At 40.3% G+C, this 25,653-nt stretch overlaps 1 protein-coding gene across 1 annotated transcript in view; it reads left to right on the plus strand.

Annotated features, from left to right (window-relative positions):
* ATP13A5 (ATPase 13A5) overlaps positions 1-25,653 on the plus strand; it is a 91,388-nt gene that overhangs the window by 61,833 nt on the left and 3,902 nt on the right. Inside the window, exons 22-29 of the mRNA XM_029938731.1 lie at positions 552-631; positions 2,968-3,010; positions 4,464-4,573; positions 8,124-8,220; positions 11,052-11,124; positions 19,268-19,442; positions 21,859-22,061; positions 24,527-24,615. Coding sequence (XP_029794591.1) covers positions 552-631; positions 2,968-3,010; positions 4,464-4,573; positions 8,124-8,220; positions 11,052-11,124; positions 19,268-19,442; positions 21,859-22,061; positions 24,527-24,615 — 870 coding nt within the window. The remainder of the gene's footprint in view (positions 1-551; positions 632-2,967; positions 3,011-4,463; positions 4,574-8,123; positions 8,221-11,051; positions 11,125-19,267; positions 19,443-21,858; positions 22,062-24,526; positions 24,616-25,653) is intronic.

Genomic DNA, 25,653 nt, shown 5'->3' on the forward strand with positions numbered 1-25,653 from the left:
GGAATGACTTTCAGGGCTGTTCTTTCTTTAAAAAGTGTCATTGGGGCGCCTGGTGGCTCAGGTGGTTAAGTGTCCAAATCTTGATTTTGGTTCAGGTCATGATCTTGTGGTTCATAAGATCGAGTCCCATGGGGGACTCCGTGCTCACAGCAGAAGGCCTGCTTGGGATTCTCTGTCTCTCTTTCTCTGTCTCTGTCTCTCTCTCCTCTCTGCCTCTCCCCTTCTCTTTCTTTCTCCCTTTCTCTCTAAATAAATAAATAAACTTTAAATTTTTTTAATGTTCATTTATTTATTTTTGAGAGACAGACAGAGACAGCGTGAGCAGGGGAGGGTCAGAGAGAGAGGGAGGCACAGAATCTGAAGAAGGCTCCAGGCTCTGAGCTGTCAGCACAGAGCCCGACACGAGGCTCAAACCCATGAACCATGAGATAGTGACCTGAGCTGAAGCCAGACGCTCAACTGAGTCACCCAGGCACCCCTAAATCAACTTTAAAAGTTAAAAAAAGTGTTCTTTATCCTAATCTTATTGCAGTAGTTGTTTTTCTCTTTAGATCCTGGTGAATGGAACCATTTTTGCAAGAATGTCTCCTGGGCAGAAATCTAGTCTTGTTGAAGAATTTCAGAAATTAAAGTAGGTATTATTGCATGAAAGGAGAGTTATCTAGTGCTGCATAACATATCACCCCCAAATCTAGTGGTTTAAATTACACCATTTATTATTTTACATTTCTACGGGTCAGAACCCAGGTGTGCTGAGCTGAGTCTTCACCTCAGGCCTCTCACAAAGCTGCAGATGGGTGTTGGGTGGGACCAGAGGAGGAAGGGCCTGTCACCAGCCTCTCTCATGTGCTGTTGGCAGGATTTAGTTCCCTGTGGCTGTTGGACAGAGCCACCCTCAGTTCCTTGCTTACATGGATTATTTCATAAGGCCGCTCGTAGCGCGGTAACTAGCTTCCACAAGAGTGAGCAAGCTAGAAGGGCTGGAGAGGAAGAGATCATCATTTTTTTTTGTATCCTCATCTCAGAAGAGACATCCCATCACTTTTGCTTTATTCTTTTTATTAGAAGCACGTCACTAAGTCCAGCCCACACTCAGTGAAGGGCTTTATGTAACGTCATGAACACCAGGAGATGGCAATCACAGGGGGCCATTTTGAAAGCTGCCTATCCCAGACAGTATTCCTTCTGTGGCCCATAGAGCATAATTTAAGGGTAGATCCTCTGCTTGGATGTGGGCAATAGAAAAAGTAGGGGCTTATATATCTCAGAATGAGAAAAATGAAGAAGTGTGCCAGTCATCACCTAGAATTATTTGAGGTTGGTTTATTAGAAGATATGTGAATAATTCCAGGTCCTCGAGGAAAGAAGTGGAATGATATTTTCACCATATCTGGCCCGGGTCATGGTTTGGGGATAGAGGCCAAAATAAAAAAAAAAAAAAAGAAAGAAAGAAAGAAAGAAAAAAAGTCCTTTTTTTTATCTTCAAAAATACAGACAACCTGTACATCAGAGTGAAACTGTTCTTCCTGACACCAGACCTACCTATACTTTTCTGGGAATGTTATAATTTCTAAGCTACATATTTCAGAAAGTGAAAAGGAAAGGAGAGTAGTGAAACTTCAGATACTTACTGATAAGTAGTAGGTAAAATCAGAAGACTGCCTTTCACTGTTATTTTGTGTTGCCAAAGCATTCTTAGGGAAGTTTTTAAAAACTGCCTATCAACTCCCACAATGCTTTGAGGCTGGGTTAGTAACTGGTGTTTAAATAACTATTTTACTTACATAGTCATTATATGATAGTGGCTGAAGAAAGTAATTTTACCCATCTCAAATGTCTAAGAAATTTTGCCAATTTATATGCTTACTTTTGAAAAGCTATATTCCCTTAAAGAAAAATCAATTCAGGAAAATAGATGCTGTCTTAGAATGAGCTGTGTTCTCCATTTCTCCATCTCATTCCTTCTGCCTTTATCACCGACAATGCACGTAAAGTTGTCTGAGTTCTCTTCTGAATTCAGGGAGCACTAGAAGATGTAAGATTCTTCATGTGTTATAAAGACTAAATATGTGCTTCGAGCCTGAAGAAAAGAACCCACTTCAGCAAGTGTACATAGTTATGACATGCATGTGAGCACATGAAATGTGTATAAGATGATTTTCATGTATACCAGCCAAATATTAGATTAAACCTTATGTGTTTGTTTATTTTTGACCAACTTTACTTATAAAAATGACCATGTCTTAGATGTCAACTAATCATAAGGAAATTGTCCAAGAACTTGATTTTTTGCCTGTATTGATTTTGTTATTTCATGATTTTTTTGGCAGATTATCTCAGAGCCTTTAATAGTATTGCCATGAATCAATACCTGTAAGGTATTATTTTACCTATAATAGAAGACAGAGTCTGTCCTGCATCAGAAATCCCCTTTCTTTAGCAACAACGTTGTATTTACTCTTCTATTTATGCTGTTGTGTTTGCATCAAACTGGTATAGATTAGGAGCATATGGTCATATCACTCCAGAATGCACCAAGATTATGTGTATATGCCTTTGGTTCTGTCTGTTCAACCATTTCCCAAATGTTTTTCATCTTAGTGTCTAAACTTTCAATGGCATCAGCCGCCCAAACACAGACGGATTAGGTTATATCGGTGCATCAGATGTGGACGTGGTGTGATTATGGCTGCACACTCTTAAGCTTAGCCCTAGTGGATACAATCACCCAGGACTTCTTTTGAAATGTGTAGTCTTTTTAGTGGCCATCCCTGGCAAGATCACTGTCATTTCCACATGATGGAAACAAGTTACTCCTCTGGGAATATTTCTCTCCAAATAATTTTTCACTAGCCTGATGCCACCTGTGTTCAACACACACACATATCATGTGTGAGTTGGTTGTGATGAAAATCAGCCAAGAGAGGCATTAAGGCATTAATGTTTTTTATCTGTCCCCCCCTGCAGTTACTATGTAGGCATGTGCGGAGACGGAGCTAACGACTGTGGGGTGAGTAGAACACAAGACTCATAAAGGCTGAGTGAAGAAAATGTTTAAAACTGATGGTTTAAAGTTTTGAATTATGCATAAAATTACATATGCATAATGTATCAGTGAAATTGCAGACCAAACTATTTAACTATTACAAACTATAGCAAGCCTAAATTAAGTAATTCTCAGCAGATTACTTCCTATATGCAAGAGAAGGCAGTACTGTTTTAGAATCTGAGTGTTGACGATATGGTTGAAACAAGAGCCTACCTTGAAGATTTATGTACGTAAGCAAATATTTTCAGTACAAAATCTTCAGCACAAAACTAAAGAGGATTGCTTTGTATTTCCAAAGCCTATAATATCCTTAAGATCTGGGTGGTTGTTTTCCTTTCTTTTTATATATTTTCTTCAAAGTTCTTTGAAAAACCATGTTTATACTTCGAGATCTATTATGAATTTTTCTACCTTACGCTTCACGAGAAGAAGCTCATTGATAGTCTGCTCTTCAAAACCTAAAATGAGTACCCATTCCCATAATTATATAGAAATTGGCACAAAACAAGTAATAAGTGCTAAAAAAGGACATAGTCTCTGCCCCCCTAAAATTCATTATCTGGTGGTGGAAAGAATTATGCATAATATTAACCCAAACATAAAACAGATGATCCTAAAATATGTAATAGTGATACAAAATTCTAAGAGAGAATAAAGGGAGAAATGTGTATTGAACATGAATTTCGTATGTGCCAGCCATGGTAACCAGATGCCTTGCAGTTCCACAGAACTACAGAACTACAAAATCTCATTTTATGCTCATACAATTCTTGTAGGACTAGACTATTGCTGGCCTGCTTATTAGCCACTGTCTGCTCTGTGCACTCTCTGGACCGTTTTGAGTCTTGCGGGAGTGAATTAGCCTTTATTTTAGCAAAGCAATACAGGTCCTGGAATGATGTGTGTGGTAAGTACAATCCGGTCCCTGTCTCCAGGGAAGATGCTGTGTGGCCCGTGTACTTCATCCCAACAGTTAACTGGGTGGCTACATCAGGGAAAGGTGGGAATTGTATATCTTTTCCTATCATTCCTGAAGATGGCCTGCTGATGGGGAAGACTCCACCCCCTCCGCCCTCAAATACCTATCCAAATGATGTCCTCTTTCCAGTAGGCTTCTTGAATGATTCCTTCCATTTGCTTATCACATCTACATCCCACAAGCAATGCGCATACAGGCACGTGGACACACCCGCCACTCTTCTGCCTCAGGAGCATCACTTAGCTGGTGCCTCTTTAGCTGATAACTTTTTGGATCAGGATGGGAAGGTACTCATTGTGGAGGGACACCATAAACACAGACCCAGGGCTGGAAGGTTCAGTGTTACAAACTGAATAATGTGAAGCATAGCCTTATGGTGTTCAAACAGAGCATGGCCCAAGGAGTCATGGGTGTAACGTGGATTTATCCTTCTAGGCTTTGAAAATGGCTCATGCGGGAATTTCGCTGTCGGAGCAGGAGGCATCCGTGGCCTCCCCTTTCACCTCGAAAATAGCCAACATCGAGTGTGTGCCTCATCTCATCAAGTAAGCCACAACTTCCCTTCCACCCCCCTCATTGTCTGGCTCTGGACAGAATTCAACCATAATTTAAAGCGATAAATGTCACAACAGAGATATGGGTACAGTGCTATCTGAGCACCACTTAAAGGGCCCTTTGTGCTGCTTGAGAATGGTGGAAAAAGCCACAAAATGTGGCTTTTGCCGAGGCCCAAAGAACAAAAGCCTATATTGTGTGGACAGTTGCAAGATAGAGTTGAGATTTTAAAACTGATTGCACTTCTTCCTTCTCTCTCTTATCTTGTATGTTGGATGCTTACTGGAATCTTCCTCCAGGGGACTGGGCGGGTGAGGCAGCACAAAGAAAACACTCCATCAGATAGCTTCCCCAAAGAGTGTTATCTCTCCAAGAAAGCAATCAGCAAATATCCAAAATGATCTCACCAAAGACTTTTACAATCGAGGGAAGAAAAGGAATTAAAAGCAGTTTATTTTGGGAGTATAGCTCCCTCACCTCCACTCCACAATCATTGCTGATTTTGTCTCTAGTCATATTTTAAATGTAGTTAAGAAGGTTTTATTAAATCTTACTCTTCTGTTGCTCCCTGTAACACTGTGGAGTAACTTCAGGCCATCTTCACAGCCGGTGATGTGAAAGACATCACAGAAACTGGAAGTTCCTTTAAAAAGAATGACCATGAAACTCTCCAGACTGTCCCTTGGTGCATCTGTGCATCTGAGTGGGCAGCTATTAGCAGGGATTACTCACCAAAAGGTGCTAGGCTGGAGATTCTTTGCTGTGTCTGGTTGCATAGCAGCGAGACAGCTTGCCACGTCTCTCTGAACCCCGGGTGCCTGCCCCGTGTCCTCCCACACCCTCAAACATCGGCAGCTCTCCTCCCTCCAAACAAGAGACTCCTCTTTCTAGCTCCCATGGTCTCTGCTTCTGAGGACCATCTGGTCCTTAGAGACCTCGGAACTTCAAAGCAATCTGAACTCTTCCCCTTCTTCATCCGTAGGCAAGCAGGCATTATATTTTACTGGATTCTCTTCTGGAGACTGTCTCTAAGTCCTTCCCTTACTCTCTCGACTGCCTTAACTTTGGTTCATATCCAGGGACTACAAAACCAGAGTGCCCAGGACTCTCTCCCTAGATCTTCCTTTCCATCATCAATACAACCCATGGAGTTTTTAAATTTATTTTTATGTTTTTTATTTATTTTTGAGAGAAAGTGCAAGCAGGAGAGGGTCAGAGAGAGAGAGAGACACAGAATCTGAGGCAGGCTCCAGGCTCTTGAGCTAGCTGTCAGCACAGAGCCCGATGCAGGGCTTGAACCCACCAACCGTGAGATCATGACCTGAGCTGAAGCTGGATGCTTAACTGACTGAGCCACCCAGGCACGCCCATTGCCCCCCATGTTGCTTTTTAAAATATTGTGCTTGAAAATGTGGATAAAGGAAGAGGCAGATCTTTGCCCTGAAGGACTCATGTTGCAGGAAAGGGACAGAGAGATAAAAATATAATCACAAAACAGAGAATCCTCTGCCTGATCAGTGAGAAGTGTTCAACAAATTAGTTTTAAATAAATTAATGCCCAAACAATATGGTAATTGTTTCAGTGGTTCAAATTGGGTAATTCAAGCCAGGAGGGAAGGTCTCAGAAGGGGAATTGGGACTTGGAGGATGGATAGGATGTAGGAAAACAGGAAAGAGGTGGGAGAACATTCCAAGTGGGGGAAGTAGAGAGCCATGTTTAGAAATGGGGTTTTAACTGGAGAGTGCAGGAGCCCAATAGCCCAGTGGGGCTGGGAGGCTTCTCAGGTGGGAGTTACGGAGGGCAAACCGGAGCATCAGGTGTGGAGGGAGTTTAAACTCTTGGATGGTTGCACAAAGTGCCTACTTGATCCATCCAAGAGGCAGTGCAGTTTGAACTTCAGATGCTCTGTCTCTCATGCATGGCCCAATACATTTGTGAACGTTATGTAGTGTTTTAAGATACACGTCATGGTGTAAAATTTCTCTAGTGGCAGATGGTTTAGTAAGACTTCTGGGTAGAAGCTCTTTGCTTTTATATTTCATAGATTCATAAAAATTAGATATGGTTCAGCTCTGGTAGGTTCATTTTACCCTTGTTATCCTTGATGCATGCTTATTTCTGAGAAAACATCCTCCCGAGGGGCAGCAAGGTACAGTTTTAGATGCATAGGTCTGCAGGTTTTCATTTGTTCCCTTTGAAACATGATTGACTTGCTACTTTAGTGGAAGCCTTTTAGGATAAGGACCGTGCCTTATTCATTTCTGTATTATTGTGCTCAGCACTAAGCTGGATACAACAGAGCATTGGATGAAAGTTTGGGGGATGCATAAATAAATGAATTGGCTTCTTAAAATTCATAATCATAATCATTTTCTAGGCCAATGCAAACATCCTGTATACTTTATTTACAATGGCTTCTTGAGCCCCTCACACTAGGAGAAAAAGGATGAAACCACAAAGTTTATGCCAGAAAATGGTCTAGGCTTCCCAGGCCGGCCCTGCCCTCAGCTTGTCTGCCGCTGCTCCCTCTGTGCTGAAAACAAATGGCAGTGCCTCACAGCCAATGGAGAGTATCCGCCCAACACATCCTGGCCCATCCCTCTCCAAACTTCTCCAATCCTGCCTGAGACAAGGTGGTTATTAGTTTGTCTTTTAAGGTTTTCCTTCTCCAGTCCCCATTTATTGGCAAAGGCTTCCAGTAGCCCTAATGCGCATGTCACTGGGGGGACATGGGCCGTCTCCCATGTGAATCGGCTTCTGCTCTGACAGGAGCAGGTGCAGGAGATGTTGTTGGCCAGGTTCGCGCTCCTCCATCACGTGTTCCTGCCTCGTGCTGTAGTCTCCTTTGGCCTGTCCTAACTCACCACCAAACCAAGCCTCAGTTAAGGGAATAATAGCCAAACAGATTTTTTTTTTTTTTAAGGTGAGGGCATATTTACTGTTTAACTTGCAGTTTTTACCATTGTATGTCTTTGGAACAAGCACACCAGCTCAGATTATTACCATGGATTCTTCCTGAAGTATTAAAACAACAAAACCCAATTCATCTCACATATTGGAGTCACACCCACACTTCCTAACGTGCGAGAATGCCTGTCTTTTAGCTTAATGTCACCATGGGACTCCAAAACATACACACTTCAGTTCTCAGACGCCAGTGTTTTTAGGGTGTAAAGAGTCACAGTTGAGTCAATGTTTGACATTTTGTATCTTATCAGAATGTCTTGTATTTATGATATACGTGTTATTCTTTTTAATCCACTGAAAATAAAGACTGTGCCTGATTCATTCATATCCTCCATGACTCTTAGCAGAAAGCTGGTACCTCATAAGCCCTAAATAAAAGTGAGTATATGAGTCAATGAGTGAGGTCATGATGGAAGTCAAGGATGAGTGTTTCCACAAATAATTGAGAAGATGAATCATTAATTAAGTGAATGTATATCAACAAGCTATTAAATGTGAACTCCTTTTGAAAAATAAAAGACTCAGAGATGTGTATTATGCATAACCAGTTATTTTTATTTTTTCTTAAACAGAGAAGGCCGAGCTGCTCTGGTTTCATCCTTTGGGGTGTTTAAATACTTGACCATGTATGGCCTGATCCAATTTATTGGAACATCACTTCTCTATTGGGTATGAACCAAACTAATTTCTTCACAGTTTTAATTGCATTTATTTCCATACTTGGTTTGTTCTTGGGGGTGTGGCTCCTACACAGGATTTAATGTTTTATAAATAAATGACATTTCTCAAAATAGATGTCTGCAAACTTGGCAGCACTGCACATAAAGCATGGAGTTAGAAATAAGTAACTAGAGATCCGTTTTCTAGCAGTGCTGTTTCCTTCTAGATAACCTCAGATACTTGACTTCTTCAAGCATCCATTTCTCCACTTGAGTATGAAGAGAGCTTCAGAACAGCCTAAATACAGCTCAGCAAGAAATCGGCCTCCAACTATGGACTATGTTTGGCAAAAGAGTAAGAAGAGATAAAAAGAAAGAGAAGTTAGGAACTTGGCCTTGAAGTGCTCAAAAACTAGAAAAACTCCCATATTAGAGCTTTACTTCTGAACTTGCCCAGAACATAGACACATAGACTGTCATTAGTAAAGGATTAGCATTAAAAATAAAAAAAGACATTTGAAATTAAATGATAAAAATAATAATCACTTAAAAATTAAAAAGTGATACAGAAGAGATTTGTATAAGTTGAAAGTAGTTTTCATTATTTCAGTCATAACTTGCTCTAGAGTAAAATGATCCAACAGATTCAGGAAATGCTTCAGAGAGCATTTATTATTACACTGCTTTCCTGTGACATTTGAGACATGACTGAGGACCACAGGTCTCCAGCATCTGGTGGGCTATTGAGCACAAGAATCACACATGAGAGCTAAGGACAGCCAGGTGCAGAGACACAGGAACTAGATTGGGAGTCAGAAAACCAAGATTCAAGTCCTGCCTTGATCACTAAGCACATATAGATCTTGCCCTTGACCAAGCCTTTGTATGCCTCTGCAAGGTCGGTCAGGCTGGCAAATCCCCATAGTTCTATGAAAACTGCCTCTAGAACAAATACTGAAGCTGCCTGGGAAAATTCCTTGCTGTTCCATGTCACCCTGCGCATATGTAATTGTACCATTCTGAGGGGAAAAGGAGGGGAACGATATGAGAAAAAAAAATGTAAAAAAGACAGAGAATTGGAGGAAGTACTGGGAAACCATTTATGGAGGATGAGGAATAATTTATATCTTCTTAAAAATATGAAATATTTCTCAGTTCCAAAGTCTTCATACATGGAGTTGGGATGATACTCTAGCCTGAAGCCATTCATTCTGATGCTTTAGGTCCAAAAAAGAGTGTCCCCCAAAGACCTTTGATTAGAAACTTCAGGGCCTTGGGCTCACACTCTAAAAGATCAGAAATATTTCTCATTTGCATAAATCTGGTCCATAATGGCTCAGATCAGATTAGAAGTTAGTGCTCAGCCAACAGCTGTGAAGCGGATAAACAGACCTGGCTGCAAGACGTATTGCGAAGCAGATTTCTGGAGGTTATATGTTGACTTTTATATATGACTCCATAACTGTGAACTTCAGACAAATTCTATGTCCACACAAACCTTAGAAGGCCAAGCATGCCAGACTGATGTCTGTAATGGGCTTACTTGGGAATAGAGGCCCTTGTTGAGCTTGCAAAAGTGAATGGACCCCACAAGAACTATCTGTGAACTCAGTTCACGGTTAGGTTGGAGAGGAACACTTGTTGAATGATTTGAGGCCTGGATTTCAAGTTGTTAAGCCTGAAGTTCCCAGTGGGTATCTTATGTCGAGAATTCAAATGTCTAGGCTGAGACTACAGCTGTCAGATTACGGTGGCCAGTTACAGGGTGTTTCCCAAGTGACTGACTCTTGTTGCTAATATAGAGTTAAGTTAAACACTGGGAAAATAGTGATCTGGCTTCATTATCTCCAATGAGATGCTAAAGATCATAGGTAAGTTTTTTCTTTTTAAAGAGGAGAGAAAAATAACAGTTGCTTCCTGATTATTTTCAGAAATAGAGTTGGCAATAATAAAAATGCTGTAATACACTGCTAGGAATTTACCCAAGGGATACAGGAGTGTTGATGCATAGGGGCACATGTATCCCAATGTTCATAGCAGCACTTTCAAGAATAACCAAATCATGGAAAGAGCCTAAATGTCCATCAACTGATGAATGGATCAAGAAGATGTGGTTTATATATACAATGGAGTATTACATGGCAATGAGAAAGAATGAAATGTGGCCATTTGTAGGAAAGTGGATGGAACTCAAGGGTATATGCTAAGTGAAATAAGTCAGGCAGAGAAAGACAGATACAGTATGTTTTCACTCATATGTGGGACAGGGGAACTTAACAGAGGACCACAGGGGAGGGGAAGGGGAAAAATTGTTATGGAGAAGGAGGGAGGCAAACCATAAGAGACACTTAAATACTAAGAACAAACTGAGGGTTGATGGGGGTGGGGGAGAGGGGAAAATGGGTGATGGGCATGGAGGAGGGCACTTGTTGGGATGAGCACTGGGTGTTACATGGAAACCAACTTGATCATAAACTATATTTAAAAAAATTAGAATTCTAACAGTTTAAAAACAAATAATGCCAATGAGAGAGAAATGTGGAGGTAACGAAACAGACCAATTTAAATCACAAGAAAACTAAGGGTGCCTGGGTGGCTCAGTTGGTTGAGCGTCCGACTTTGGCTCGGGTTATGATAACACGGCTCATGAGTTCAAACCCTGCATCGGGCTCTGTGCTTGGGCTCAGAGTCTGGAGCCTGCTTCAGGTTCTGTTTCTCCCTCTCTCTCTGCCCCTTGCCCACTCACATGCTGTCTCTCAAAATAAATAAACATTAAAAAAATTTTTTTAAATGCTGCAATGGCAGAAACAACATTTATATTTACTTTTATTTCCTTTCCAGCAACTACAACTCTTTGGGAATTACCAGTATCTCATGCAAGACATAGCCATTACCTTGATGGTCTGTTTAACAAGTAAGTGCTTTAGCAAAGTAAACAGCATTATTTGTATTTATCCATGCTATTCTAGAAATGCTCATACAAATAAAAGCCTTTGAGAAAGATACACCTTTACTACTAAAACTACTGTACTGGTAAATTTTTTGAAAGAGGTGTTGGCAGTAAGTGGAGGCTTGAAGTCCTCGAATTTGGTACTAAAATATCCTGATAACAAATAAGACTTAGCCTCATAAAATGGTCCATGTATCCTGAGTTCTTTGTAGGTTTGTGTCTTGTACATAGAAAAATGTCCAAGCAATCTAGAAAGGGAAATGTTTAAAACCCAAAGGTCACTTTCCATTATTCAGCTATCCTTCACACTGACATGAAACCAGATTTTTGCTAGGTCTTTGACATGTTGAGAATAAATGCTGGCATTTAATCCTAGACATTTTCTCAAAAGCAAGGTGTGGCTCACAATAGCTACTGCTCATTTCCTTCCTTTGCGATGACACGGATAAAGTATTTCCTATCAAAGAACTCAGGGCTTCATACTAACTCTTAATAAGGGAAAAAGGTGACTGCCTCAAAGAGAGCAAAAAAAAGGAATGACATAGTCATCTCCTTTTCCTTGCTCAACAATGGGATTGTTATGAAAACTAACAGATAAAACATCAGGCAATGCAGGATATGAATAACCTTGAGAATTTATGTAGTGTCTTAAAACATGAAACTGATCCATCAACCCAGTGACAAAATTTACCAGTATCAGAGATGTAAGTGACATCAATTTCAATTTTTAGGGTGGAAATGTAGATTAATAGTCCATTAGACTATTTTTCTGTGCATTATTAATAGTCACATGACCGGAACATTTGGAGTCAATGATATTGCTTTTGCAATGTTGGATATTTTTAAGCAGTTTGTATGATTTACGTGTGAAAAATAGTTTATGATGCTAAAAGAAGAAGAAGAAGAAGAAGAAGAAAAAACACCAGGAAGTTTGGGAGCTAAGCTAATAGCAGTAGCATGAAGGCCAAGGGCATGGCTATTCTCCACCACTCCCTAGCTCTGAGAACTTTGGCAAATTATTTATGAAATAATTTCCTGATATGAAATGTCTTCAAAGGGTTGTGAAGATCAGATAAAACAGTGCATGTGAAGTGTATAGCACGTGTGTAGTTACACAGTACACTATGTGTATATACACTATACTACGTAGTGTACATACACAGTATGTATTCACACGGTACACAGTACACAGTATGCATTTACACAGCACTTACACGGTACACAGTACACTATTAGTACAGTGTGTGACTATTATAACTCATAGCAAGATGAATGATACCACCCTGCACCTCATCTCTCTTCTTTTGAAATAACTGGCTAACTCAGAGAGCCCTGGAACAGATTTAGAATGTGTACAAGTAGGCTGTATGATTCGAAATCCAAAAACATGGATAGTAGTGTTTGCGTTTTTATCCTCTGCCTTCAAACACCACTGTTTTTCCATCCCTGTAAGCCCAGTCATCCCATGAACAGATTGCTTCCTGATCAATATCAGGTATTAAAATGATCTCATCATTGGACACTAAAAGTCTAGGTATTGTAAATTAACATTTCATGTTTGCATCCAATTCAAACTTTTTCTTCTTCTAGATCAAACCTGACCTTGAAGCAAGCAGTGGGAGAGAAGGCCATATTCTCTATTTTCCTTGTGTTGCCTCCTTTCTACCCTTGCTTAGGGAACCTGGGGACAACAAAAGCAAATGCCTTTTTGTATACGTGGGGGTATTGTAGTTCTGTCCTGTCAGGTATGTACCCTCTAACATGGGAGGCATCTAAACTTCAGGCAACTGATATGGGATCACTGGTGAGTTTGGGAGTTTTTCAGTTTCCTGTGAATTGCTTTGGACTAGACTGCTTCCTCACTCCTCAAGATTCCTTTTAGCAACTGCCTTCTAATGGTATACACCACAAAGCCTTTTTCTACTGCTTGGGTCCCTAGCCACAGCAGACTGCCCCACGGGGGAGATTCCTTCCAAGACAGCTCTAGCTTGGCTAATTTCCATAGCTTCCACTTGACCTTCCTGATAGAGATATAGTTTGTTCTCACTGCTGCCCTCTGTCCTTCTCCTCTGGTATTTCAAACAAAATGAGCAAGTCAATCTTTTCTCAAAACACTTCAGGTCTCTCCCAGAGTAGTTTTTATGATCTTCCCTAATTTTAGATTGGAGTGATGCTGGGAAGAAAACCATAATTCTTGCAGCTCTTAACCATTCCCTTTAAAGCATGCTTTCTCTTATATATTCTGCACACAGGTAATTGCTTGGGGCTAGGGGCATACCTATAGTTGAAGAACCAGTATGGATCCCTCTGAGTGAGTACAATAGAGATACGGCAACTATCTCTCTTTACATTTAGTTGGGATTTGCCATTCATCATCATCAAATATAAGACTTGGCAAAATTCCCCAAAGATATGTTCATCTCCTACTATATGTTAGGCACATAGGTGCCTGGGGTATGAAAAGACTGATCACTGAAATTTAGAGTTAGTGGTGGCGGGGTCGGGGGTGGGGATTCACACAAATGTATGAAGGAAATGAAAGTCAAAAGTAGGGAGTGCCAGAATACACAGATGCTTTGGGAGTTCAGAGAAAGGAGAGGTAATCTGCTAATCTGGGGTTAGGGCAGAGATGGCAATGGAGAAAAGGGAGAAATGCTGAGGAAGGGTTTCATGGAAGAAGTCACATTTGCATCAAAATAGAAAGGATGGAGAGATTTCAAAAATCTTTTCCTAAAAGAAGGGCATTTCAAGTAGAATGAAGCAGCATGAGCAAGAGAGAGCTGGGGCATGAGTTTTTCAATTTGACCACATTGTAGTGTATGTGAAAAGAAACAGCAGGAAACAAAATTTGAAATGATGAGTTGGGTCAGACCATAGAACTTGACTTCCAGGCTGAGAACTGTGGACATTCATCTGCAGATGTTAGTAGTCGTTGACAATCAGATGATTAATATAAAATCACTCTCACCAAGACTCTCTTCTTTCCAGGTTCCCAGGTTAGGGCTTTTGACCTTAAGCCTGAGTTAGTCTGGGGCAAAGACAATACCATCGCATATTTAATTATGTACTTGCATATCTATATACGCCCTGCCTTGTTCTCACAAGATTTTAAGGCAACACAAAGTAGCTAATAAGACAAGATATATTAAAGGGAAAATCAAGGAGAAAAGTAAAATGAAGCCAGGGAGGTCAATTAACAAAATGTATGTCTTAAAGCCCAATCTGACTCTGGTAGGTTTAGGAGCCATTTTGAAAGGAATTTGTTCTAGCTGCATCTCTATTCTCTTCAACAAAACCCACTCAAATTAGATCAAGAAAATAGAGACAAGGGGATATTTATGTATGTAATTCTCAAAAAAAAATATGAGAATAGAAACTCAGAAGTACGCAGTCCAGAGAAGGGCTAGAACATCAAGGCCATTTTTTTTTAATTTCCAAGAGACCATCTTGTCTCTTTCTTCTCCTTTCTACTCTTACCATTTTCATCTGACTTAAACTCATTCGCCTTGCAAATGACCCTAAATGGTGTCTCTGTTGTTGAATCTCCATAACCTTTCTGTTTGCCTTTGCACAGCAAATTAGCTCAGCCTCTCAGTGTCTCATTTGCAAATATTTTGGAGAGAAAATTCATTGACCTACCTTGAGTAAGATGTCCACTTCTAAGCCAGTCATTTCTGTGAATGAAGATGAGGTCGTGCAATTTGGCTCCATTTGGGCCAATTGTTTCAGCATGTAGAAGGAGGTACTGTCCAGAGAAGAAAGCTGTAGGAAGGAATCCATCCATTATATAAATGCATCTCTTCCATAAGTTCCATCATTGCTTCAAAGAATCCCAACATTTTTTTGGAGAATATAATGGAAAATAGAGATCTCTTCACTTTAAAAGCCTCATGAGGTGCATGTAGTTTAGGTGGGTTCAGTAGCCTCTGGAAATTTGAGTCACATGACTTGAAATGTCCATAATATAAAGCAAGCCAACTATTTAGGAGAATCACACCTACACTATCATCAAACAATTGCTAAACAACTAAAAGTATACTTTGAAAATAAAAATTTGAAACTGCTATGTCCTCCCACAGAGCAGGCCCTGTACTAGTTTCAATAAGGGACAGGAAATGGTATGAGACTGGACTTCTTCCCTCAGTGAGTTCCCAGTCTGCTGAGTGCATGTGTAAATGACTAAATCTAATGCAAGACAGCCTCACTAAATGGCAGTAAAATGAGTAATGTGCTGTGGATTCTCAGACGAGGGAATGATTAATTCTGAATAAAATAGAACACTTTACAAGCTTACATTCCTCTGCATGCAATATGATTGCATATATCATCATCACTTTGGGGAAACCTGGCCAATTTAGAAAAGCTTTTTATCCTTTTTAATTCATGATATCCACACAACTGTAATATACTGTAGAGCGGAGAATGGGGGCTTTACAGACTTAAAGGCACTACCAGCCTGTTGTTCACAAACTATGGGTCTTTAAATAAGGGACCCTACTTCTCTGAAGCTCAGTTTCTTCGTCTGTAAAATAGAGAACAAATACCTATATTGCATTGCTTTTTAAAGAAATAATGTTTAGGGGAGTCTGGGTGGGTCAGTCGGTTGAGCATCTGGCTCTCGATTTCAGCTTAGGTCATGATCTCACAGTTTGTGGCTCCAAGCTCTGACTCGGGCTCCTTGCTGACAGTGTGGAACCTGCTTGGGATTCTCCATTTCCCCTCTCTCTCTCTGCCCCTCCTCTATTTGCTCTCTATCCCTCTCTCTCAAAATAAATAAATAAGCATTAAGAAAAATTTAAAAAGGAAATCATGTATGTAAAACACTTAGCATAGCCTCTGGAACATAGTAGGGACCTAAAACGCTAGTCATTATTTTTATAGTCAGATTCTCGATCAGAAAGTATTAGGATTTCTAATATGGTAAATGTTAAAATATTCTTTATGTTAGGACTCTGGCAATCAGCTATTACCACAATACTACGGTATAACAAATCTCTCCCCCAAACCCAGTGGCTTACAATATCCACTCATTACTCTGTAGATAGGCTGTCAGTCAACTGATCTAGGTTAGCTGAATCTGATCTGTTTTAGGACACAGATCAGTTGGTCCCCGCCCAAGCTATGGGTTTCATTCAGGTCTGTACCACATTTTAACAGACGTGAGCATGCTCTTATTGTGATCACAGATAGTGAACCTAGCCATGCAAGCAGGCCTCAAACCTCTGCTAACATCTCTTTGGCCAGAGAAAATCACGCAGTGAAGCCAAAAGTAAAGGGTGGTAAAGTGCACTCTACCACAATGAGGCCAATAGTTCAATCTAGTACAGTCTCTGTGTAAAAGAAAAGTCAGAAACTTGGTGAACAACTGAGAAAGAAAGTACCGGAGGGGTGGAGGCAAATGCACAAAGATGCAATTACACCTCTCTCCATTATCCGCAGCCTCTTTATGTCCTTTGTAGCCATCTTCTTTCTTGAGTACAAAAACATGGGAAGAACTCTAAGCACTGTAGCCTTTTTGCCTTCTATGGCCCCAGGGCACAATCTCCTTGCATTGACCACAGTCTACATGGTGGCCTTTCTTGCATGCCATGCAATGACTTCTCGTACCAACTATCTAGAGTGAGGCCAAACATCACAAGTTATGGACACAGCCTCCACAAGACTGCCCTTGCTTCAGACCTCAGCCATAAGCTTAGTGGTCCCCATGACACCCACACTTCTGACTAGCTGGCTGCAATGATGGGGGAGTTCTCCTTCTCCCCTCAGGTGCAGTGATTCATATCGACAACTCACAGAATTTAGGAAAGTGCTACACATATGATTACAGTTTCATTATAGCAAAGGGATACAATCAGAACCAAAGAGAGAGACACACAGAGTGAGGTCTGGTGGGAGGATGCCAATACGTCCATTGTCCTCTTCCTGGAGAGTCAGTTCACCTTATCCTCCTGGCATATCAATGTGTGACAATTTGCAGAGGACTGCCAAACAAGGACGTTCACCTGAACTTTGGTGTCTAGAGTTTTTATTGGGTCTTCATTATGTAGACATGATTGGTGAAATCACTGGCCATGAAGTTGATCTCAATCTTTTTTTTTTTCAAATTTCTTTTTTTTTTTTTTAAGTTTTATTTTTGAGAGAGAGAGAGAAAGCAAGTGGGGAAGGGACAGAGACAGAGGGAGGCAGAATCCGAAGCAGGCTCCACATTGTCAACACAGAGCCTGATGTGGGGCTTGAACTCATGAACCACGAGATCATGGCCTGAGCAGAAGTCAAGAGTCAGATGCTTAACCGACTTAGCCACCCAGGTATCTCTAGTTGATCTCAACCTTTGGTGGCATGGCCAACTATATTCTGAATTCTCATTTTATCACCAATTCTCCTTAGGTCCATCATCTGTCATCTTATTTGCATAAACCATCGGGGTTACCATAAACCAAGACACTCCTATCAACTCAGGAAATCCCAACAACTTAGAAGATACATCTCAGGAACTGGGAATAAAAGCCAACTAAATTCTTTATTACACAACTCATCTGTGTCTTCCTATGGACTTCAAGTTCTTTGGGGTAGATGAGATGCCCTCCTCATCTCTGCATACCCCACAGCCTGTAGCTTAGCACCCTCCCCGAAAAATATTGCTTAAACTAATAAAGGTAAAGTCTTAGGGGCACCTGTGTATCTCAGTTGGGTAAGTATCCGACTCTTGGTTTTGTCTCAGGTCATGATCTCATGGCTCGTGAGTTTATATCAGGTTTCACACTGACAGTGTGGAGCTTGCTTGGGATTCTCTCTCCTTCTCTCTCTCTCTGCCCCTCCCCTTCTCACTCTCTCTCTGTCTTTCTAAATAAATAAACTTAAAAAAAAATTTTTTTGAAAAAGGTAAAGCCTTAGATAGTCAAAAAACTTTATAATAAAAGAGTTGGAAGAGACTTTGGAGACCATTTAAATATTCCAACATATTTTTTATTTTATACATGAGAAAATGAAGTACCAGAGCATTCATACGATTACCCCAGAACCCACCCAGCAAACTGAAGACCTACTATAGAGTTTTATCATTCCAGGTTGGACACCTGCTCCTACCACCCGCCCCTTTATGCATGAACATGAATTTAAGCATACGCACTCTACTTTCTTCCTTACATCAAAAAAACAAAACAAAACAAAACAAAACAGTGATTAGCTATGGAAAAGGAAAAGGTATCAGATATGAAGACAAGAACTGAACCAGGACTATAATGCAAACCTTTGAATGTAATGCATCTAATTCCTGACCTTTTCATGCTTCTTCCCTGCGCTTCCCTAAGAAGTAAAGTATATTCTATTTTCAATAGCTAGTTAGAACATATGGCTTCTAAGAAGGATGCAGTCTTTTTTTGTTGTTGTTGTTCGGTTTAATCTCTGCCTATTGCCTATCTTTTAAATTAAAAAAAAACATAAACTCTAGTATCAAAACCATAATACATGTTAATACTCTCATCTGGAAGCAAGACTGTTTTGAGTTATTTTTCCTAACCAAGTCTAATGCGCTCTAGCATTCTTCTTCTACACACTTATCCAGCAGGGAAAAGAACACACCTCTGGCATTGATCCTGGTACACTAAAGTGCTCAGAGGATGTTAGATGAATGAATAATAAAATCAGCACTTAAAAAATTAATCTCCAGCATATGAGGATTAGTCTAGCCTGATGCCTCTTACTCTCCTCATCTTAATTCTCTGCCTTCCCACCACCATGGAGTGATCCCACCACTGAGAGATCATAGTACTGCTCATCCATGTGAAAGGCCACTTTTCTATTTTGTATGCCACTCCTGGTCAGTCTGGTTGTGAAGAAACTATGTGCACCATGCAATATGGTAAATGTATTATTTATAGAACTTTTAAACCTATTACTTTTCATTTATGCAGGTGAAACAAAACAGGGAAGAGGCAAAGGCTGGTAGTATTGGAGATACACCTAAGCAATGTGCTTCCCTAGATGTAAACCCTGAGTTCGTGTTTGCTGAATCTGAATCCTAATGCAAGTCTCAAGATAATAGGCATCTCAGTCTTTTATTGTCAATAATGAAATTGTAATAGGGGAAAATGCATTTGTCTTTCAGTGAGTTCAACTCATGCCTACCCCAAACTGGCTCCTTACCGGCCGGCAGGACAGCTCCTTTCTCCCCCTCTGCTGCTCTCAGTCTTTTTGAACACCTGTTTCACCTGCATCGTGCAGATCTGTGCATTTCTCTACGTGAAGCAGCAGCCCTGGTATTGTGAGGTCTTCAGATACAGGTAAAGTTCAGGTTTTTTTAGTTTTCCTTTCTGAAGGTGATACAGAGTGCCCAACATCACCATACCACTTGGATTGAGCACATACCCTGAATGTGCACAGTGCAAAATACCAATGTCAGGATAGAACACCAAACATAATTAATGGGTGGAGTCCTGGGGTGAGCCATGTGCGGTGGGTGGAAGAAGGTCTTCACATTGGTTTTTAATGTATAGACCCAACCGTTGGTTTACTGAGTGAATATATTCATTCCCTGGTGGTTTGGATATCATATAGACCAGAGGTCAGCAAACATTTCTTCTATAGGGCTAGATAGTAAATATTTTAGGCTCTGTAGACTAGACAGTGTCTGTTGCAATTACTCAGCACTCCTGTTGTAGTGAAAAGCAGCCATGAACAATACATAAAAAGTAGGTGTGACTATGTGCCAACAAAACTTTATTTACAAAAAGAGGTGTTGAGTTCGATTTGGCCTATGGACTGTAGTTAGCTGACCCCTGATTTACAAGAGACATTTGCTTAAATTCATCTGAGTTTTTCACATGAATGTTAAAATCAAAATGTTTGTAGATGGTATCCCTGTTTTCACTGAATTGAACACTAGACTCAGGACAAGCCCCTTTGCCTCCACGGATTTTAATTTCTGTAAGTGTAAATTAAGGGTAAAATGTGGGGAATCATACCATAGGTATTCAACCTTTATTTTTTTTCTGACAAGGCCTGCCTGACCTCCAGAAAGAAAGGCAGAAAAAGAGCTTCTCTTTTTGAAGTAAAGCTTGGACAAAATCCCCACCACACACTCCACTGTGGTCCTGAGGCCCTGAAGACCCAGGAATCGGTGAAAGACTGGAAGCTACTGAAGGAGGTCTAAGATTGCCATTAGGTCTGAAATTCAGCAATTCAAGTATTATTACTTGGAGTATAGAGTTCATTTTTTTGTCTCAAAACCAGATTTTTCTCCTAATTGGAAGGCATATATTCTGAGAAGTAAGTTTCTGAATCTGGGAGACAAGATGGTAGAGCCAAATGGGTGATGGCCAGGTTGTCCTGACTTTATCACTAACTAGCTATGCCATACTAGACCCTAAACTTTCTTATCTGCAATGTAAGTATAACAGATTAGATATATTTTTTTGTGTTAAAGTCTATAATTCAGGCCTTCTAGTCTATCTGTCCTCGTTGTGCAAAAACATTTTGTGACTACTGATTATTTGTTTCATTAACGTATTCGGCAAACATTAACTGAACATCCACCATATGCCAAGCACATTGTGGGACCCTAGGGAACCAAGTATAATAAGACTTAAGTCTATTTATTGGGATCTAATTTCATCTATAAACAGTTACAAGAGTAAAAAGTTTCAAGCTGAACAAGAAAGCTGATAAAAACTAATTTGTGTGTTAGAATGTTTAAAAAAATAAACATGCCAAATCAATCTGACTGGGAAAACTCATTGTTAAAACAGATATTTTTCTGAGCAGCTATTATGTGGCTTTTCTGCACTAGGTGCTAAGGAATTGTAAATTTGAGTACAATCACAACAAAATAAAACCAAAAGGGAAACTCCATATTCAAGGAACTCTCATCCCAAAAGTGGAAAATAAAAATATGTGAATGAGTAATTGCAAAACAATGAGCTAAATGCAGCACTCGAAGCAAGAACAGGGTGCTGCAGGCAAGCTTGCCAGTGAACTAAGGACAAGACATTGCAGGTAGAGGGATGGAGATGGAATAGAGTTTTTGACCCAGGCGTGTGCAAACTGTAGTGTTTGGGAAACAGAAAAATTCCCTATCTGTTTGGAGTATAAGGAGCATAGAAGAGCTGGCAGAAGGCAAGGGCAGGAAGCCAGGCTGAGACCAGAGTGTGAAGGACTTCTGGACTCGCCTGAGAAGTAGGAGTTTAATTGATTAGCAAAATAGAGCCATGGACACTCAGAGGCAGGAGAGGGTCATGCTCGGATTCTCAGGAAGAGAGTGATAGTAGGTAGATTCATACTCAGGACCTAAGGTAGTAGGCTTTCTCAGAAGAGAAAACCACACACCCATGCGCACTCACACACAAACACATGTGTGTGCACACAACTCCCCCTCAACATGCACACATGCACACACATGAGCAGCCATGTTTCATTTGTTCTGAACGGAAAGGAATTCCATAGAAAATTATCATCCAAGCACCTTTCAAGACAGACCACGTGTTCTAAATGGAATGATAGACAAAGACTAATTTTGACTTGTGCTAAATGTTATTTCTGCTTTGTCATTGCAAGAGGTGAACAAAATATGTCTTGGTAGTTACCGGCTGGGACAATTTGAAAGCTGAGATCCCATGGTGGTGATAAACGCCTTTTGGTTTCCCACCAGCTGGATAAAAAATAGAATAAAACATCCCATAAATGTTGGCGATTCTTTTGTAGTAAGTGCTTTCTGGACAACCAAAGTAATTTCTCAACGAATGTGAGTTTGGAGAGAAACGGGACTGGAAATGCAACTCTGATTCCTGGTTCAATTTTAAGTTTTGAGAGTACCACACTGTGGCCCCTCACCACCATCAATTGTATCTCCGCAGCGTTTATCTTCTCTAAGGGAAAGCCATTTCGAAAACCCATCTACACAAACTGTGAGTATATGAAGTTTAATTTTCCTTCCTTTTCCCCACCCTCCCCAGAGCTGCAGTTCAGTGGTAAAGTGATGGCTGAACTCTGGAACAGAGTCCTGGAATATTTACAAATGGTTGTATAATGCCTTTGTGACTTGGTGTCATTCTTAGAAGCTCCCCCTCTAGTTATCCACCATTTTTATTGTTGTTGTTGTTATTTTGTTCCGCTTTCTATTTTTTCTCAGCTTTACCTTGCAATTAAAAAAGATGGGCACCTGGGTAGCTCAGTCAGTGAAGCATCTGACTGACTCAGGTCATGATCTCACTGTTCTCGCGTTTGAGCTCCATGTCAGGCTCTGTGCTGACAACTTAGAGCTTGGAGCCTATTTCCAATTCTGTGTCTCCCTATCTCTCTGCATTCCCTACCTCCCACCCCCGCTTGCACTCTCTCTCTCTCTGTCTCCCCAAAATAAATAAACATTAAATATTTTAAAAAATATAATTCTATTTAAAACGTTTTTTTAAAATGTATTGAAAGATAATTTTCATAGGTAGTAGAAACCTGGGCAGGAATCTCCTTATGTGCAGATAAAAACATGCATTATTGAACTGTCACAAGAGCCGTGTCCCACTGTGAATCATCAAGAATGATTTTAGGGGCACCTGAGTGGCTCAGGCCATGATCTCACGGTTCACGAGTTCGAGCTCCACGTCATGCTCCATGCTGACAGCTCAGAGCCTGGAGCCTGCTTCAGATTCTGTCTCCCTCTCTCTCTGTTCCTCCCCCACTCATGCTGTTTCTCAATCTCTCTCTCAAAAATAAATAAAAACGTTAAAAAAATTTAAAAACTAAGAATGATTTATCTTGTTTTTTAAATTTTTTTAATGCTTTTTAAATCTAATGTTAATTTCAGCATACAGTTTGAAGTAGGGGTCAAACTACTTTATCTGACTAGCCATTTGTTTTCCCAGCAGATTTTATTACTTAATATTTCTTTTCATCATTTATTTCTCAACTGAATATAATGCCACTTTTATCATACCTACACATTCACATATATTTATGGCTTTATTATACACATAATTTATATTATATGAGTTTTTATATTATATTTAGGTATGTTATATACTGACATATTAATTATATATAATTAGCTCCTAGACTATCTTTTCTGTCTCATTAACATGCCAGCCTATTCTTGATCTACTATACTTTAAAAATTACAATGTCATTTATTTAGCTATAGTTGTATAACAAGTTTTAATAAGCAGTAAGATTGATGTGTCCTCAGTACTCTTCAGTTTTCCACCATGTTTTACTTCTTTCTTGTTCATCCTTCCAGATAAGTTCTGAACAAATTATAAGGCTTTTTTAAGTTTCCTTTTTTGAATTTTGAGGTGGAGAGAATATAAGAGAACATCCTGTTTGTTTGTTTGTTTGTTTGTTTAAAGCTTGTAAGGATCCTTTACATCATGACAACACTGATTAAATGCAATTGTTTGGGCCTGAAGGTGCTAATCTCATCAGAAAGCATTTGTGAGGCACATCTACAAAGTGTGTAAAAGCCCTGCGGACACGGATGTGGGTAGGGTTGGAGGGATAAGAACAGTGATGTGGGCACAGAGCACCCCAGGAAGTTCATCTCCTAAAAGCAGAGCCATTTGGGCAGGTTGGAGAGAAAGAACCCAGCAGATGTACATGTTAGTTCCTCATTCTTTCAATCCAGAGTCCTAGAGAAGGGCATACAAAGTCACTTTTAAGTGGTTACAGTCTAGTAGATACATAAAGGAGGATCTTAAAAGCAGAGGGTCACACAGCCATATGAAATAAAACTCTGAGAGAGGACTGGCTGGTCCTTAAAAAGAAAGTGGTATCTGAATTGGGTGCTTTGAGAAAAATTGCCAAGACATGAAGAATATCATCTACGCAGGGTATGTCGTGAACAAAGGCCTCCGTGGAAGGAGCAGGTTTGTGATGTAACCTCTCTAAGCCACATAAGGAAGATAATCAGGGACTAGATCAGAAAGGCAGATGGGAATTGGATGTCAGTTGAAGACCCCCGGACTTTATTCTCCAGGCACCAGAGAAGAATGAAGTGGTGCTAAGAAGACTGACTATCCATCCATTCACGCACAGTTCACCAGACCTGCAGAGATAAAGCACTGGGTCCTCTCTGGTGACCCTTCACATGGGCTGGCCACTGCAGGTGTCCCTACCTCCTGGACTTCTCAGCTGAGGTGACTCCTTTATGGAGTGTCCTGTATTAGATTAGCAGTTTCCCACAGCGTGCCTTTCAAGGAAAGATGTGAAAATGTCACCTTTGTCTGTAAGCATTAGAACATATTTAAAAACATATGAGGATATATCAAAACATCTGAAGATGTATCCGATATTTGCCCAACAGAGATAATTGATTCTGCAATGTGTGCCAAATTATATGAAACATTCGTTTAGCATCTAAAAATAACGTTTGGTGTTTCTTCAGATATATTTTCATTTCTGCTGATATCTGCCTTGGGCCTCACAGTTTTCATTCTGTTTTCTGACTTTCAAGAGATATATCATGGAATGGAGGTAAGTGGTATTCATTTCCACCTCTGGAGTGACTCAGATGCGTGGGACCATATTTGCACTGTAATTTGCAAGTCACTTATCATATTCTCTTCAACCATTTAATATTGTGAGACTATTCTCATTTCCTAGAGGAACAAATAACTTGTCTCACATATGCTAACCTCTGCTTGTTCTCATATTATCTGCATTGTCAGTTGAGAACATTTATCTTATTTACACCTAAAAATACTGTTTGGATGCTTTATTATATATTAATATACTAATATAACAGATGTCATACTAATATGATAAATTAATGTGCTAATACAACAATTCTTCAAGTTTCATTTTGTAAACATATAGTAGAAATCCTTTATACTGTAGTTGTAAGGAGTAAGAAAAAGTAGACCTTGTAGGCCAATCATGTTCTGTCCGTCAGACACTGACCAGAGGGAGCTTTATGTCAGTGGGCATCACTTAATCCAAGGTGTGGTGGGTTAAAATAAAATTTATGAAGAGGTCATTGAACCCATTCTTAGATCCAGCATTGTGAGAGAAATACAGGAAAGAGAGGGATTGACTCTTGACTTGCAGTCCACTGTTTTGTTGGGAAGATGAGCCAATGTGAGTGAAATGATGACATGACCACCTGGGAACACCCTTGTGGAAGGTGTAACACAGAGAGAAGTGGGAAGAACCCAGGAAGAATGAGCTGGCTCTGGCAGGGCCTGTACCCTGTACCATCATGGGGGGCTTCATGGAGGAGGCTCAACTTGATCTGGGTCCAGAGGATAGGCTGGATTTTGCTAGGTAGGATGTAGGGGTATTTCCAACCAGGAGAGCAGTCTGACCACAAGCACAGAGGGCTGAGAGAATCCTTTCTGTCTTGGAAATGCAAAAGAATACAAGGTGGCAGAAATAAAAATCAAAAGCAAGACTTGTTTGGAAGATTGGCAAAGACAGAGGCATCGTGCTATGGAATGTGAGGAAGGTGGGACAGGCTGGATGAAAGCTGCCAGGGAAGTTCGGGCTTTCTCCTGAGAGCAACAGGGAGTCAGT

The sequence above is a fragment of the Suricata suricatta genome, chromosome 5, assembly GCF_006229205.1.
Source record: "Suricata suricatta isolate VVHF042 chromosome 5, meerkat_22Aug2017_6uvM2_HiC, whole genome shotgun sequence".
Taxonomy (NCBI): Eukaryota; Metazoa; Chordata; class Mammalia; order Carnivora; family Herpestidae; genus Suricata; species Suricata suricatta.